Source organism: Pseudorasbora parva, chromosome 10 (assembly GCF_024679245.1).
Source record: "Pseudorasbora parva isolate DD20220531a chromosome 10, ASM2467924v1, whole genome shotgun sequence".
Classification (NCBI taxonomy): Eukaryota; Metazoa; Chordata; class Actinopteri; order Cypriniformes; family Gobionidae; genus Pseudorasbora; species Pseudorasbora parva.
In genome coordinates, this window is record NC_090181.1 from 22,358,303 (window position 1) to 22,374,836 (window position 16,534).

The 16,534-nt window shown below is 38.3% G+C and overlaps 1 protein-coding gene across 6 annotated transcripts in view; it reads right to left on the reverse strand.

Annotated features, from left to right (window-relative positions):
• ehbp1 (EH domain binding protein 1) overlaps positions 1–15,971 on the reverse strand; it is a 157,568-nt gene extending 141,597 nt beyond the window's left edge. For 5 of the 6 annotated variants that reach the window (XM_067455541.1, XM_067455538.1, XM_067455539.1 and 2 more), the window contains exons 1-2: positions 15,595–15,971; positions 13,907–14,373 (exon numbers count right to left, since the gene is read on the reverse strand). In XM_067455541.1, coding sequence (XP_067311642.1) covers positions 13,907–14,010 — 104 coding nt within the window. In that variant the 5' untranslated portion in view covers positions 14,011–14,373; positions 15,595–15,971. The remainder of the gene's footprint in view (positions 1–13,906; positions 14,374–15,594) is intronic. The other variant, XM_067455540.1, reaches the window with a different exon arrangement.
• Between the last annotated feature and the right edge of the window lie 563 nt (positions 15,972–16,534).

A 16,534-nucleotide genomic window follows, 5' to 3' on the forward strand; every position in this document is an offset into this window, starting at 1 on the left:
TTCAAAATCAGTTTCGTTTTCAAGCCTGTTGGCCAAGTTCACGTGCGCATTTGCGTCCTTTTGGGCAGATGTAAATTGTAATAGGCATATATCTGATTAATCTCATATAGGATGTGTTTTCATATAGTTTATTAATTCTCCAGCAAAGCTCTGCGGGGTGGTGTATTCACAGTTGCAGCTCAAATACAATGTTTCTTTTTCTTTAAGACATTTATGCATCATAATGTAACAGTTATTTTTTTATAGTCATATGTTCATATTTGCATAGACATCTCATGTTTTTGTCGCATACATTTTCATAACAGTCTTAAAATAGATTCAAATCTCCATGACGGAGACCCCCCGCCCCCCGCACAAGCCCCGCCCACGGTTAATCGATTACTCGTTTTTGAGACCTATCGATGATCAAAATGAAAAATTGACAAAAATGCCCATCCCTAAACATTGATAGTTGGTCACTCAAACCCCTTTATCTAAACTTAACCGTCGGACATCCGCCATGTTTGTAGTTTTTAACGCTTTTTATCCGCGTTCGTAGTTCTAAACGAATCCTTGTCCAACTTGCAATGGGTTGTGGGCAATATCAGCCGTTAGAGTGCGCGGAAATAGTAAACCGTCCGGGTATGTTTGGAATACTCTTTTCAACATACTACGATTTGGGACATACTAATTCTATTTTTTGAGTACTATTTAGTATGGATAGTATGCAAATTGGGCGTAGTATGCAAATTTAGTATGCGATAGTATGCAAGTTGTCCGTTGTTTACAAATCAATCAAGGCCTTTTGATTCTCGCTTGATTATCTTAAACCTCAAGGAATGGTGTAAAATGTGAATAGCATGAATTTTGGTCCAAGTGATTTGCTTGTATCGTAGAGGGTAAGAGATATTCTATAATAAGAGTAAGAGATAAGTCGTTATTTTGATTTTTGTGCGCACAAAAACTATTTTCGTCGCTAGGTAAAATTATTGTACAGCCACTGTAGTGAGATGGACTTTGTATCGATGTGTTTAGTGCCTTTTATGGGTCTTGTGAGTGGGTCAGTGGGAATGTACTGAATGCCAATGGAGGCCTCTGAAGCCTTTCTCAGCCATCAGCTTTCAACAAAAATATCTTCATTTGTGTTCCGAAGATGAACGAAGGTGTTACGGTGTCCAACAACATGAGGGTGAGTAATTAATGATTTTTTTTTTTTCATTTTTGGGTGAACTAACCATCCTTTAACAGACAAAGATACACTAAAAGAACAAATTTGGTATGCAGTTTATGAATACAATATACAATTAAGCAGATCTTTATAACTATAACTTAATAACTATAAACATGTATGCCAATACTTATGTGATAATATGAATCAATATAAGACCAAAAAAAAGACCAAAAAGAGAAATCTATGAAGCCGTTTCATATCTATACCTGACAGCTGCTCTCTCTGGGTCAGAGGTAGCCCCAAAGCAGATCCTGAATGTTCTCTGTGATCGTAAATGTCAAAGGTTTAATACACATTTGACATGTTTAATGCACACAAGTTTGCATCATTAATTATGTTACTTTGATGTTTATTATTGTAAAGCTGCTTTAAAACCATTGATGCTGTATAAAAATAATTAAGGTGACTTTACCGAGTCGCTGTTATTTAGGAATAAGATTGAGTGGGTGTTTGAATCGCGATTGTGATCTTTTAACAATTAATCGTGCAGCTGTAATATTTTTTGCATCAGTCTATAAAACACTGTTAATGGAGAGATGTTTGTACAAACTTTGACCTTATTGACTGACTCCACAGGGAAAGGGAGGGAAAGGAAGGGATGATATGCCACTACTCGAGAGGAACGGACAGGCTGAACCACATCCTGACTCAGAACGGATGAAACAAAAACAAAAAATTATATATATTAGGAAATTAGGAAGAATACTTCCGCAACCACCTCTATGCTATAAACAGCTCCATCAACAAAAAGGAATGAACACTTGTGACACTGTGACAAACACACACTGATGCTATCAATCAGAAATCCCCGTCTGATCTGATCTCTTAATGTCTGAATAAAGAAAGAGAGCAAGACAAAGAGAGCGCAGCAACTGGAACGGAGTGATATTAAGATTAACACACTAAAGAGCCTGTAACAGGAGATCTGGAACACACAATACAGTACTGCCACACAATACGAGAGAGGGTTATTGATTCGGCTATCTGTGTAGGACTGGTTTTAAATTATTTATTAGAATAAAGTGAGAGAGAGAAACATATCCATCTTAAAACGTTTGTGGTACATATGTAAAGAAAATTGGTAACACTACAATAAGGTTTCATTTGATAACATTAGTGTATTCCATTAGTTAACTGCAGATAAACAATACTTATACAGCATTTATAATTTAGTGTTAATCTCAAAATGTACTAATACATTATTAAAATCAATATTAATAATAATAATTTGTTAAATTTTCTCTGCATTCAAAGCGCTTTACATACAGGGAGTGCAGAATTATTAGGCAAGTATTTTTGAGGATTAATTTTATTATTGAACAACAACCATGTTCTCAATGAACACAAAAAACTCATTAATATCAAAGCTGAATATTTTTGGAAGTTTTAGTTTTTAGTTTTTGCTATTTTAGGGGGATATCTGTGTGTGCAGGTGACTATTACTGTGCATAATTATTAGGCAACTTAACAAAAAACAAATTTATACCCATTTCAATTATTTATTTTTACCAGTGAAACCAATATAACATCTCAACATTCACAAATATACATTTCTGACATTCAAAAACCAAACAAAAACAAATCAGTGACCAATATAGCCACCTTTCTTTGCAAGGACACTCAAAAGCCTTCCATCCATGGATTCTGTCAGTGTTTTGATCTGTTCACCATCAACATTGCGTGCAGCAGCAACCACAGCCTCCCAGACACTGTTCAGAGAGGTGTACGGTTTTCCCTCCTTGTAAATCCCACATTTGATGATGGACCACAGGTTCTCAATGGGGTTCAGATCAGGTGAACAAGGAGGCCATATCATTAGATTTTCTTCTTTTATACCCTTTCTTGCCAGCCACGCTGTGGAATACTTGGACGCGTGTGATGGAGCATTGTCCTGCATGAAAATCATGTTTTTCTTGAAGGATGCAGACTTCTTCCTGTACCACTGCTTGAAGAAGGTGTCTTCCAGAAACTGGCAGTAGGACTGGGAGTTGAGCTTGACTCCATCCTCAACCCGAAAAGGCCCCACAAGCTCATCTTTGATGATACCAGCCCAAACCAGTACTCCACCTCCACATTGCTGGCGTCTGAGTCGGACTGGAGCTCTCTGCCCTTTACCAATCCAGCCACGGGCCCATCCATCTGGCCCATCAAGACTCACTCTCATTTTATCAGTCCATAAAACCTTAGAAAAATCAGTCTTGAGATATTTCTTGGCCCAGTCTTGACGTTTCAGCTTGTGTGTCTTGTTCAGTGGTGGTCGACTTTCTGCCTTTCTTACCTTGGCCATGTCTCTGAGTATTGCACAGCTTGTGCTTTTGGGCACTCCAGTGATGTTGCAGCTCTGAAATATGGCCAAACTGGTGGCAAGTGGCATCTTGGCAGCTGCACGCTTGACTTTTCTCAGTTCACGGGCAGTTATTTTGCGCCCTGGTTTTTCCACACGCTTCTTGCGACCCTGTTGACTATTTTGAATGAAACGCTTGATTGTTCGATGATCACGCTTCAGAAGCTTGGCTATTTTAAGACTGCTGCATCCCTCTGCAATATATCTCACTATTTTTGACTTTTCTAAGCCTGTCAAGTCCTTCTTTTGACCCATTTTGCCAAAGGAAAGGAAGTTGCCTAATAATTATGCACACCTGTGACCTGATATAGGGTGTTGATGTCATTAGACCACACCCCTTCTCATTACAGAGATACACATCACCTAATATGCTTAATTGGTAGTAGACTTTCCAGCCTATACAGCTTGGAGTAAGACAACATGCATAACAAGGATGATGTGGTCAAAATACTCATTTGCCTAATAATTCTGTGCTCCCTGTACAGAAGGGGGGAATCTCTACCACCACCAATATGCAGCATCCGCCTGGACGATGAGACGGCAGCCATATTGTGCCAGAATGCCCTCACACGACAGCTGATTGGTGGAAAGGAGACAAAGTGATGAAGCCAATCAGGAGATGGGATGATTAGGATGCCATGATGATAGACAGAGGCTAATGGGCAAACTGGCCAGGATAAACCCCTGGTCTTTTCCTCCTTTGCATAACTCTACCTAGAATGGATGAGACAGAACCCATCATGGAGAAAGGAAAAAATAAAAAATTTGCAGCCATGGCATCGGTTGTCACCCATCGTACCCATCATCACTATGACATGCTATATGTGACAAAACGATCGTTTCACTGCTACTGTTTGTTCAATGCATGCGAGTGCTGCTGTATGTTCAAATATGACCAGTCATTTTCGCCGTCATCACCCGCGTGTAGAGCCAGAAGACGCGAATGAGAATAAGCGTGCGCTGTGAGACGATTCGTCTCTGTGCATCATCCGAAAGCGCGCACGTCTGAATTTTAATTTTATTTTATACTGTGCATTGTTGCAATGAGCTAAATAAATATTTGCATAATTATTAATTGATTTATTATTTTAAACTTTAATATTAATTTATGCAATTGCAATGCCTTGATTTTTAGTAAAGTTACACAGGCATAGCATTAGCCATAAATGCAATGGTACTAATAATTGGCTTAAAGGTGCACTATGCAACTTTCCGTCCACTGGAGGGCGCCTATTCAAAACAAATGTGTAGTTTGATGACGCAAAGTTTGAGCGCATCTTGGGACATGTGGTCTTCACGTCACAGCCGGTGGAAAATATTACTCGGGCAGGAATAGGATGTGGTTATTAACGTTACTGTAGTGTAAAGCAGAGCAGGACCAAGTGTTGTGGAGCTGAGCACGGCCGCTGGAGCGATTGTTAAACAAATACCCACCTCGCAAACACCAGGACTTTTATTATGGCGGGACGGGACACATTGGCCAGGCGCCTGCACTGATCCGCTCTTCCGGTTATGATTATGATGTAATGCAGCTCTGTTTATTATATTAGATACATTTAAGTGTGTTGAAAATGATGTTATGACATTACTCTGTGCGTTCATTTGTGCACACTGCTAAGATTAAAGCGCTCCTGCCAAATAAAACCTGAAACCGAGGGTGGCGCAGATATGACGCAATTGACAGGCGACTTCCTTAAACGCTATGCTGAAACGTCCTTTTCTTACAATTTACAAAGAGTTGGAAACATTTGGGATATTGTAGGTACTCAACTGAACAAAATATATAACACCGGCCTAATGGTTTTTTACTGCAAAAATACTACATAGTGCACCTTTAATTTCTTTCTGTGTTTTGGTTTTCGGCCTTGGTTTCCTCTTTTTCGGTTTCGGCCAAGAATTTTGATTTTGGTGCATCCCTACTAGGGCTATTTCATATCTCGATTTTGATGCCAGATATCTCGATATCGATACAATACGATATGACTACGTGTTCGGTGAAAACCAAGCATTTCTCAGAAAAATAAAAAGCCAAATGCCATAGCTAACACATTTGTGAATATTCTGAATAAAAAAGGAAAAATTACATAAAAGCAGATCATCATTCATTCAGCGCTGTTGCTGCTGCGGTGTGTCACGTGGCAAGCAATGACGCGTCACCATGGAAATGCCACCCCTCCTCTCACAATATAGTTCCCACGCCCCTGGCTGTACATGCGCTGGCTTTAGCGGTGTATTCAAGGGCACTTGTAAAACTGATGTTTGTTGTGACTGCCAGAGTTGTATGCAGGGCGAGCGCGGATGGGGGAAATCTATATCGTCTATATCGTTGGTTTTTTGATAGTCATATCTTGAAAGTTCATATCTAGATATAGATACGATAACGATATATCGTTCAGCCCTAATCCCTACTGACAATGTTCTGCTCAGTATTTCGTCAACACGCTTCAAAAGATGCCAAAACTAATAGTTTCATTGTTGGGGTTAAAAACCTAAAACTTGAACCCAGCATTACTTGATCTCGAGTAAAAGATCTGTTGCTACCTCAGTTTCATAGAGACTTTAAAACAATGTTTTTGCCCACAATGTTTAGGCATAAAACTTAAATTTACACATTTAACACATTCAACAGATTAATCTACTATTAAATTAATAGTATTACCTTTATTCAGCCATAAAGGTATTTATTTATTTATAACTCTCACTTGCAATGCAAGTCATTTTGAAGATCTGTTGCCTCCTATAGTTTTTAGAAATACTTCAGATTTTTTTTCCCCTCAGATGTATTTAAAGTAACAATTTTCAGTTGTTTCTTTCAAAAGTAGGACTGTGATCCCAGTATTATCTGCCAGCATAGCTAAAGTTAACTGACTCCCTGAGATTTCACAATCATTTCAGCTAACTTTTTAGTTGACCGGCAGATCTTTTACACAGACGCATGCTTCCTTCACCAGTATATTGTAATGGAAATATATTGTTTAGTTTACAAGTCAGTAATAAAACCCATTTTATTGAAGCCAGCATGAAAAACTGCAATCAGTGCTGCAATCATCCAAATGAGTAAGCGCACAAATGGAGAGAGAAAGAGAGAAAAACAGAGATGGTAGATTTGTAGCCTTAAAAGGAAATAAACCTTTGTGCCTGCACTGGTTTTCATGAAAATCATTACTGGATGGTTATCTACATTTAAAATCTCGCTTCTTAATTATTCTGGTGACCCAAAATTACTCCTGTTCCTTTACCTTTATGCATTTTTCCCTCCAAGATACTTAAAATATAAACACACTCTATAAATGTTTATTATGCAAAGCTCCCTCCCCATCATCATGATACAGATATGCTGGTTTAATTATGTGAAGTGGCAACCATTTGTGTATAAAGTATGACATTTCTGGCACAAGAAAATGTAAACATTATAACTAGACTTCAGGGAAAAATAAAACCCAACAAACTATACAATATTACCCTTGTACTGAAAGCTGTGCTATACAAGATCACTGAAGGTCACAAACCTAATTATTTCATCCAAGTCATTTCAAGTTGCTGAAAATCTCCCTTTATCTGGTCCTGCTAGCAAGAAAGGCTTTAATTTGTGCCAGAGAGCAAACAACCATATACACACCCAGTGTCATGAGACACATGAAAGGGCTTGGACTCCATTAACTAAAAGTGATTGATGCATTACAGCATGGATCCTTCATTACGGTGGCTGTCTGCATCCACAAGATATAAATCCAAACCTAAAAGTGCACTGAGAGAAAGAAACACAGATCAGCTCACTGTGAGGTGCACTGATCAATGAAACCTAAGCGGTACATGATGACCACCCTCTGATTCCCGAATCACTTACATAACCTTATTAAACCTTCAGTCTGCTCAGCATGTGTAATCACACACACACACACACAGACACACACACACACAGATCTACATCTTCACTCCCTCTTTTCACAGCATCAGTAATTTCCTCACATCCACATGAAGCGAAGGCTGAGGGACGGGTGTAATCCTTGCAGAGGGAGGCTAATCAAATGATTTAAGGAACACTGGATCAATACAACTTCTCGAGCTCTATCGACAGCATCAGAAGCATAGTGCCAATTACTGCAAAGATCATTTAGGAACATTACACACCGTTTGAAGACCATGGGGGGGGGGGGGGGGGGTGTTCCTTTTTCCAGATCATCTTCTGTAGTATTAACATAGGGAACAAATGCTATTGAATAACTTGGATTGAACCCAAAGCTTTCCTTTAAAAAAAGAAGAAGAAAAAGATGGAAACGAACAAACTGCCAAGTGCCAAGTCCATTCATATGAGAAGTGACAAATGAGTGTCGGTTTCATTCACCCTGTCCCTGAGTGACTTAGAGTGACAGGGAGAGGGACATCTGTGTGTGTGTGTGTGTGTGTGTGTGTGTGTGTGTGTGTTGTGGACAAGATGGAGATTTATTGTGACAGACAATAATTTGAGCATTAAATGGCCAAAGGCAATGCTATAGAACGGAAGTCAGGTTACTTGACCTGAAATAAATGAAATAAAAATCACGGCCCCCACCACCCAAAAATAAATATATAATAATTTTGTTGTTTTGCCCTATATTCAAATAACCATGGTTGGTTCAACACCAATATTTAGATAATTTCAGAGTTCCCATTTTGATACTGCAACAATAATTATTTCCCAACATTTTTAACATTATAAGACAAGCAAGCACACTCTTAGAAGATGCTTCATATATAGAACCTTTAGGGGTTCCCATCACAGGACCTTTTTATGAATTTAGTTTTAAACAATTTGTAATTAAAGACATCTGATGAATTAAAACATTTTTTTACCTTATCTATAAATAAATAATTACCTGTTAAGCATGAACGCATTAAAGGGGGGTGAAACACTCAGTTTCAGTCAATCTCATGTCAATCTTGAGTACCTATAGAGTAGTATTGCATCCTTCATATCTCCGAAAAGTCTTTAGTTTTATCATATTTATAAAATAAATATAGGCTGTACCGAGTCTTTCCGAAAAAAACTGAGCGCCTGAAGGCGTATCGTGTGGGCGGAGCTAAAGAATGACGAGCGCGCACAAAGTGGTGACGTCCTCAAGCGTGGAGAAGAAAACGGCACTCTAATAAACCATGGCGATCAATCAGATTCAGCTAATAGATATATGATCCAGAATCAAATCTGAGGCTGAAATGAACTGAACAGGAGAAACAGCAACAGCAGGACGTCCGTCTGTGGTATGTACTGTATTTAGTGGCCTGTCAACATTTGTGTGTCTTTACTCGCAGTTTATGAGGACATGATTTGGTTTATGGACTATTGTATGCGACTAAACATTAGCAGTAGCAAGCAAAACGGTTTTGCACGTCAGACTAGTGTAACGTTATACATAGAACAACAATGGAGTAACCGTTAGCGCATTTGAATGACAAAGCACGCTTTGTGAGAACACTAGGTTTTTTGGGTGGTATTACAATAAACAAACTGACACCTATATTGGTCAGCTAAACAAATGTATTTAAACACACACCGTAGATCGCATGCTCCATTGATAAATTAACTAACGTTACACACGATCGTGTTGTTTACTAATGTTTACTTACGCAACGATAGCCAACAACATAGATATTAGAAGCAGTTTTACTCACCGCCAGCTTCCAAAGCAGGACCGAACCTTTATCACTGTGACCGCTCCGACAAAAACACACTTCTTTGGTAACTGTTGATTTGGTGAAGTCCTGTGACAGCAGTGACCGTGGAGATCCACTTTTGCGACGCGACTGAAACGTGATGTTGTGCCGCTTCCAGTCATTTCTGCGTTCAAATCGGCATCATCTCTGTCGACGTCAAGCGGACACATACTCGAAAAAAACTCTCCGAAACTTGTGAGAAACCGGAAGGAGTATTTTTGACACAGAAATACTCCATCAAATGTCCAACTTAGTTTTTTAAACTTTGTCTATGTTTAGGATGGGAATCCAAGTCTTTAACAGTGTAAAAAGCTCAGTATGCCCTTTAAGGAATACTTTAAGGCATTTTCCATGTGTACAATTTGGCACTGGCATAAAGGGTTCTTTAAAAAAAAAATACCATAGAGTCAAGAACTCAAGAACTCCAGAGCCAGAAGAGAAGAGAATATCTAGAATCTCTCACATCTAAGCTGAACAGCACCAAAGGAGTCACAATCAGGCCAGGCCAGAAAGGCAGTGCAACAGTGCAGAAGACCTACTTAAACATGTACCTCTGGTCTTTTTGTCTCTGCTGGAAAGATGTAAAACTATTTTGCACTGTAAACCACACTCCCTCTCTCCCCCTCTTCAATAATTTCCTCCTTTTTGTCCACCCCTCCAGGAAAAAAAGAAAGAAAAAGATATTGGAGTGAAGCTAGTCTAAAGGTCTGTTTATCTATTGGTCAATGCAAGTTTAAGGATGACATTTAAAACACGAGCAATAGTAAGTTCAGTTCATTACTGTAAGTTCATTACAGGCTTAGTGTCACTGTGCCCATGGGTCAAATATAATTCACCAGTAAAGATGAGATTCTTGGCAGCACTGAAATTCATAATGCTGGGCTTAAAGCTAAGTGAAATCCCACATGAAGCATGCTGGGATTTTAAAGGCCTGAGTTGAGGCTTGGCTGCTGTAGCACTTTGAAGGATTTCCCTTCCTCATTCCAGTCAGACTGACCTGTGGCACCCAGCCTGAAAGCAAAAGCAGCTGGCTGCCCCAGCCAATAGTCTAAAAGCAGCTCACTGCAATACCTGACAGCAGGGGTTCCTTTTGGTACCAAAGACCCCTTGAAAAGGAACCCAATTCATAAAATGTAAAGGAAGCTATATATTGTCATTATTGTATCAAGACTCATGTATGCTATGTGATAAAAATGTGTGCCAATATAGATTATAGAAATATTATAGATAGAAAGCAAATTGTTAAAATATTATCTAACAAATTGTAATTTTGTTTACAATTTGTCTATCCAGTTTTAGAGAAGCGTTAGATGTTTAAACCTAAACAAATTCAATTCAATCTTATATAAAGACTTTCACAATAGACAATATTCAGGGGGGAAAAATGACCTAACAAACCTCAAGATACAAATACTGCAAAAAACAAGCATGAACTATGCTTAAAGTATGTTGCATGTGAGTTGAAATACACTAGCATTCAAAGGTTTGGGGTCAGTAAGATGTTTAAAAGTCTCTTATGCTCACCAAGAAATCATTTACCTAAAAAAAAAATTAGGTTTTTTTCCTAATATGCAATTTATTCCTTTGTTGGCAAAGCTGAATTTTCTTATTTTATTAAGAAAACAGTTAATATTTATGTGGAAACCATGATACAATATATAAAAAGAACATTTTGTATCATTATAAATGTATTTACATTTACATTTGATTGATTTAATACATAAATACTGACTATAAGTATTATAAAAGAAAAAAAGTATTAACTTTAAAAAAGAAAAATCTTACTGATCCTGGATTTTTTTCCATTTTTGTCCTTTTTTTTTTTTTTTTTTAAGAACAATGCTGTTAAAATAGTCTTTCTATACATTACCGCCGCAATTCTCCACAGTAATTAAACACCACCGTGGTCATCCTATAGAGGCGTGGGAATCGGCAGGATTACACAACAGCACTTTAAACCAGAGACACTGAAACATTCAACTAATAAACATTTGATGTTGCCAGGAGACAAGAGAACTGCAAAGGCCAACATTCTAGAAGGCATTGAATCAACAGGCGGGGATACCTAAGCAGGCCGTGGCGTGTCCCGTTTCCTAGCAGCATGCTTCTGGAACACTGCCCAAGGTGTTGTCTGGGGCCTGACTGGACGCTGCTCCTGCAGTATCTGTCCAGCGGAATGGTTGTGCTGGCTACAGATAAATCACACCACCAGATATCAATGACCTAATAACATCGTTCACAACACTGGGTCGGTCAATGATTGAAATATAGAACCCATCTTTCAACTGCAAGAATCATGTCATGCCATTTAGAGCTGATGGCCATTGGAAATTTCCTACATAGACCTTTTCCATCTACTTTAACATTCATTCGAATGTTTTATTTTTCCAAGCCATACACATTTATTATCCATGAGGGATCAGAACCAACTTCTAAAATGATTTTTTATTCAAATAGTTTCTTTATTCATTCAATGGCCAACTCGCACATCCTTTCATTCCTCCCATGAACACATTTTCCTTCTCCTCAGCATTCCAGAACAAATGCTTGTGGTTTTTCTACATAAAAAGTGGAGAAAACGGTTTTACTTGATTTAAAAAAAAAGTGTTTCCGCTTGAGGTGAAATGTGGAAAAATTTCCTTCAGAACAATGGCACGCTGGACATACGAAACAAAAAGCACAGAGATCACGTAGACGCCTCACACACACACATGCACACCGCTGAGGCACTAACATCTCCCTGGTACAAACGCCTTTGAGCTTCTTGTCAGTAAGTGAATAATGCTCTTTCATCAGCGCCAGCACTGCTCCGACTACGCATTGGTCCACACATCACCATGCAGATAACTGTCAGTGCATCCAAAACACAAATACAAGGGGAGAGATGGAATGTTTTCTGGTTTTAAAATGCGATTAAGAAATATTGTTTTTCCACAGAAAGGCATTTAGTTCCCGCAGTGCCCTTAGCAACCCACATTTGCGCATTTCTACCATACCATTACCTGACACATTCACATCTAAAACACCTCAAGGGTGTGTTTTTGTCAAACCTGAAAGTAAAACACTCAATTAGACACATGCCTCGAAGGCCCAGAAAAAATCCTGTTGCACCTGAACTCCTCAGACTTGAGTTATGAATTATGTTTCCCTTGAGGAGTACTGAATGCGTTGCCAACTGCCATGACTGCAGAACTAAACACTCTTTTTGGAGAATTCTGCAAGAAATAACTAAAACTGCAAAAGCAACATTCTCAAAGAAAAGATTGCTGCGTACTTGAACCTAATACAGCATAATCCACAACCTAACCTTAGCCTCTGATCAGCATTCCACTGTGAGCATAAAATGCAGCAAGAATGTAACTAAACGCTAAATTATGCAACAACAAAAATTAAGTCGTGATGAAATGGAAATAGCCAGCCACAGATATTTCCTTTGGTATTATGATGTACATCCATGTGCAACAGTTTATCGAAAAAGAACTTTGCTCTATCTATTGGTTGTTGATTGGATGGAGGCAGATTATTATTATATTATTATTACTTTTATTTGAGACAGGGACAGTGCACAATAAAAACATTAGCCTTGTTTATAACAAGGAGAGATGCATTGCACCGGGTTATAGCAAATTGCTATTTTCCACCCATAGTCCCTGGCCAGGTAGAAATAGAAACATACAATAAATTAACAGTTACTAAAATCTTAGTAGATCTGAATGTGAGCTTGCAGTTTACTGTACAAAAGAGGTGGGGTTCTACGGTAAGTGGTCTAGAATAAGAAGTTTAATAAATTACTGTGCAAATATTAATCAAATTTATATAAATGGCAAGAGTGAGCATTTCTAGAAAAGAAAGATGCTGTTGATTATGTACAGGAATATTCCAATACCCAAGACACCCGTTATATAATTGAGCAGCTTCTGTGATTCAGGTCCCATTCATTTTCTATATAGAGCAGTTGATTTAACCATAAATTACCAACCTTTAAACGAAGAGCTGTGAGCTACATGGTTGTTAATCAATAGTATATACATTTGTTGAAGCCACTAGCCTGCAACTTATTTTTCAGCCTGCAAATTACTTTATATTTTAATGATTCTGCAATAAAATCTCCCCTAATACGGGAATTCAAACAAGCAAACCGTACCCAAAAAAAACTCTTTAACGCCTGTCCACTCCCATTAATAAACATTATGTCCTAATATTTCTATTATGCCGTTTTTATTTAAATAATCTTTAGCAAAAAAGCGGGTATGAACCTTAAGCAAAACAAAATATTGTATTTAAACATGATAAATCCAGGGACACGTAGGTGTGTATGTAATACAAAGACACAGATCTTATATTGCACCCATTCCATTTTTAAACATATGCTATGTTATTATTAACATCTCACTCATCCAATTTGACTTGTATCCTATCTGCAGAAATATTTATTGCAAACTATCGTTCACAATTCCTAAACAGAGAGAAAATAAACAAAACAATGTGGAGAAGTATAGTTGTAATTTGCCTCTCCCTACAGGAATGCCAGGGGGAATGGATAAATCATTGCCGTTAGTCAGATACGTCACGGGCCAACTCAGCATTCCAGACACACACGCACAAGCTGGGCTGGAAATGAGTAGCGGCACGCGCGAGACATGCAAGCAGTGACAACTCACCATTTCTTTGTGCATTCCACCATGAGTTCCTGGTAGGAGGCGACGAACTGGAATTTGGAAGCATGTTTCCCAACACGCTGCAGTCTCTTCCACACCGAAGCCATGGTTTTTTTCCTCTTTAAAGAGCTGACAGTTTGTTTAAAATACTGTCGCGTTCTGAAACCACCCCCTCACAAATCCTTTCCTTGGAAAAGTTCTCAAAAGTATCCGTCCAAAAACGGCTTGTGTGCATTCATTGATGTTTACAGAGATAAAAATCAGGTAGAGGAAAGAAAAAAAACACGTAGATCCCTTGCCATCAAAATATTAACGTGGATGATCGCAGATCAGCATGCTGGCATGACATGTTAAATCCACCAGGGTGATTGTCAGCTCTCACAGAGCTCATTCCGTACACCAAATCCCTCAAAATAAACCTAAGCAGTGCATGGTAATCCAATATTCGTCGTCTGCATGTGTCAATAAACCTACAGAGACAAAGAGGAATGTGTTTAGATCTCAGTGATAAAGGTTGTGGCATGAAAATATATCCAATAACTCATTGGTCAAGCTTTTATTTCCAATTTCTACATCCAAACCCAAATATATGTCAGTTACTACGGATCACTTTAACAAAATCATCCTGAATTTAACCACTGACTCATACCAGCAAAAGAGAACAATCCTTATCAGTTATCTGTGTTAGGCAATGGAAAGCGATGATATCTATAGATGAAGAGATTTGGCTGGTTTGTGTAGCTGTGCAACTGAATTTTTAACAATAACAGTAAAGTGCAGCCAGATTAGATCTTCTGGACCAGTTAAATATTCTGAAGACCTGGAAAAAATGAACAGATCAGAAGTTACTGCAAATTGTACAAAAATAACTATTTAACACTTGTCCACTCTGGTGCTTTTGTCTGATTTTCAAATAAAACTGTGTAATGTTGTCATTCACCTTCTATCTGGTTGGTTCGGTTGCTATTTTTTTTATGCCTATGGGGGGGGGGGGTGAATGGGAAAATTATGTATATATTATGCAGTTTGACGAAAGCAACAAGACACCTGAGGCTGTTATATTGTAACTATGCTGTGCTCTTTAGTCTTCAATCTAGTGACAAGGAAATCACAGCTGTGCCGATACAGCTTTTTTTTAAATCATGCGTTATTGCCTAAATATCCAGCAGGATGACAATCAGTTTGTTTCAAGTCGATTTTTGTTGAAGTTTCATGCTGTCAAACTTAAATGAATGTAGCTGATGTTAAAGTTTTTATTATTATTATTATTATTAATTTAAGCTCAAAATGTATGTTATTTAAGGAACTCCAGGACCATTTCTTTTAATTATGTTCACAACTGTTGCTGTTCAAACATTAACGAGAAGATATAAATATATCCATACAAGACTGCTGCTGAAGCCTTCTTCAAACTCGCATCCTCATTCACAGAACACAAACAGATACACTGTCAGTGCTGTCAAACTGACTCCATACACTTAAGATAACGTTACCCTTATTTGTTCTCAGAATACTGGTTAAAGGTCCCCTTTTAAATTTAGTGTTTTTATAAATACCTGACTAGCAATATAGCTTAGACATCATTATAAAATCCTTACAATAGTCAAGAATAAAACCCATGCAAACGCAGAGACCCTTATCATGATATTTTTCCATAAACACCGTGGTCCTGGTCGCATTCCGGCACTCACCCCGTGAATAACGCAGCAGCAGTAGCGGCTGAATGCGCCCGATGCGGCGGGAGGCGCGTGGCTGCATTCAGCCCGCTAGCGAGCTAAAGAGCCGCTCTGGCTGGATATTCCCATAGAGCACCGCTAGCAGCCTAGGCTAACCTTAGCCAGACAGGCTATCCCGGGGCAAAGAGCGGCAGCGAAACAGAAATCCCTTTCCTACTCGGACGTATACCGGCAACAACCAAATTGAGGAGTTTGAAGTAGAGGGGCAGTGGTGGCTTTCCGGTCGAGGGGAGTAAATTCCAGCGCTGTTTTCGTATTCACACACAAACTCAACGCATCAAGACTCCATCATTTTCCTCCCCAATCCCACATTCAGTCAAACATCTGTGCGGAGTCTCCGAGAAACGCCCTCGTGTGTCGCTCATTGGCTGGCGCTCAATAAATATTTACATATTCATGACACTTCTAAACGCTTTTGTTGCCAGTGAGCGCTCCTATTGGTCGATTTAGACATCTTTCAGAGCTCTTTAACCCGCCTGTGTGCTTCAAGCATACTGAGCTGAGTTGGAACATAAGTAATGTAAACCTGCTTAAGGAATAAAGTGAACTATAAATATGAGTGTGAAATTTAAAACATCTGATATACTATATCGTAATATTTTACTGATATAGACCTGAATCTAGGTTGAGGTCCTCAACCTCGAATTGTAATAGGCCAATCTGTGAATTATTAAAAGTAAAAATAAAAATATATATTTTTTAAATATATATTTTTTTAATTATATACATGAGATATGATTTTAAAATCATTTTTACTGTATTATATTGCATATTAGCTACATATTGCAATGAAAGTTTGTCATTTAATTTAGTGTTTATTTATTTATTTATTTATTGTAAAACTTTAAAAAAGGAAAGTAAAATAATTGTGCCAGTAATGTGCTTTGAAATGTAA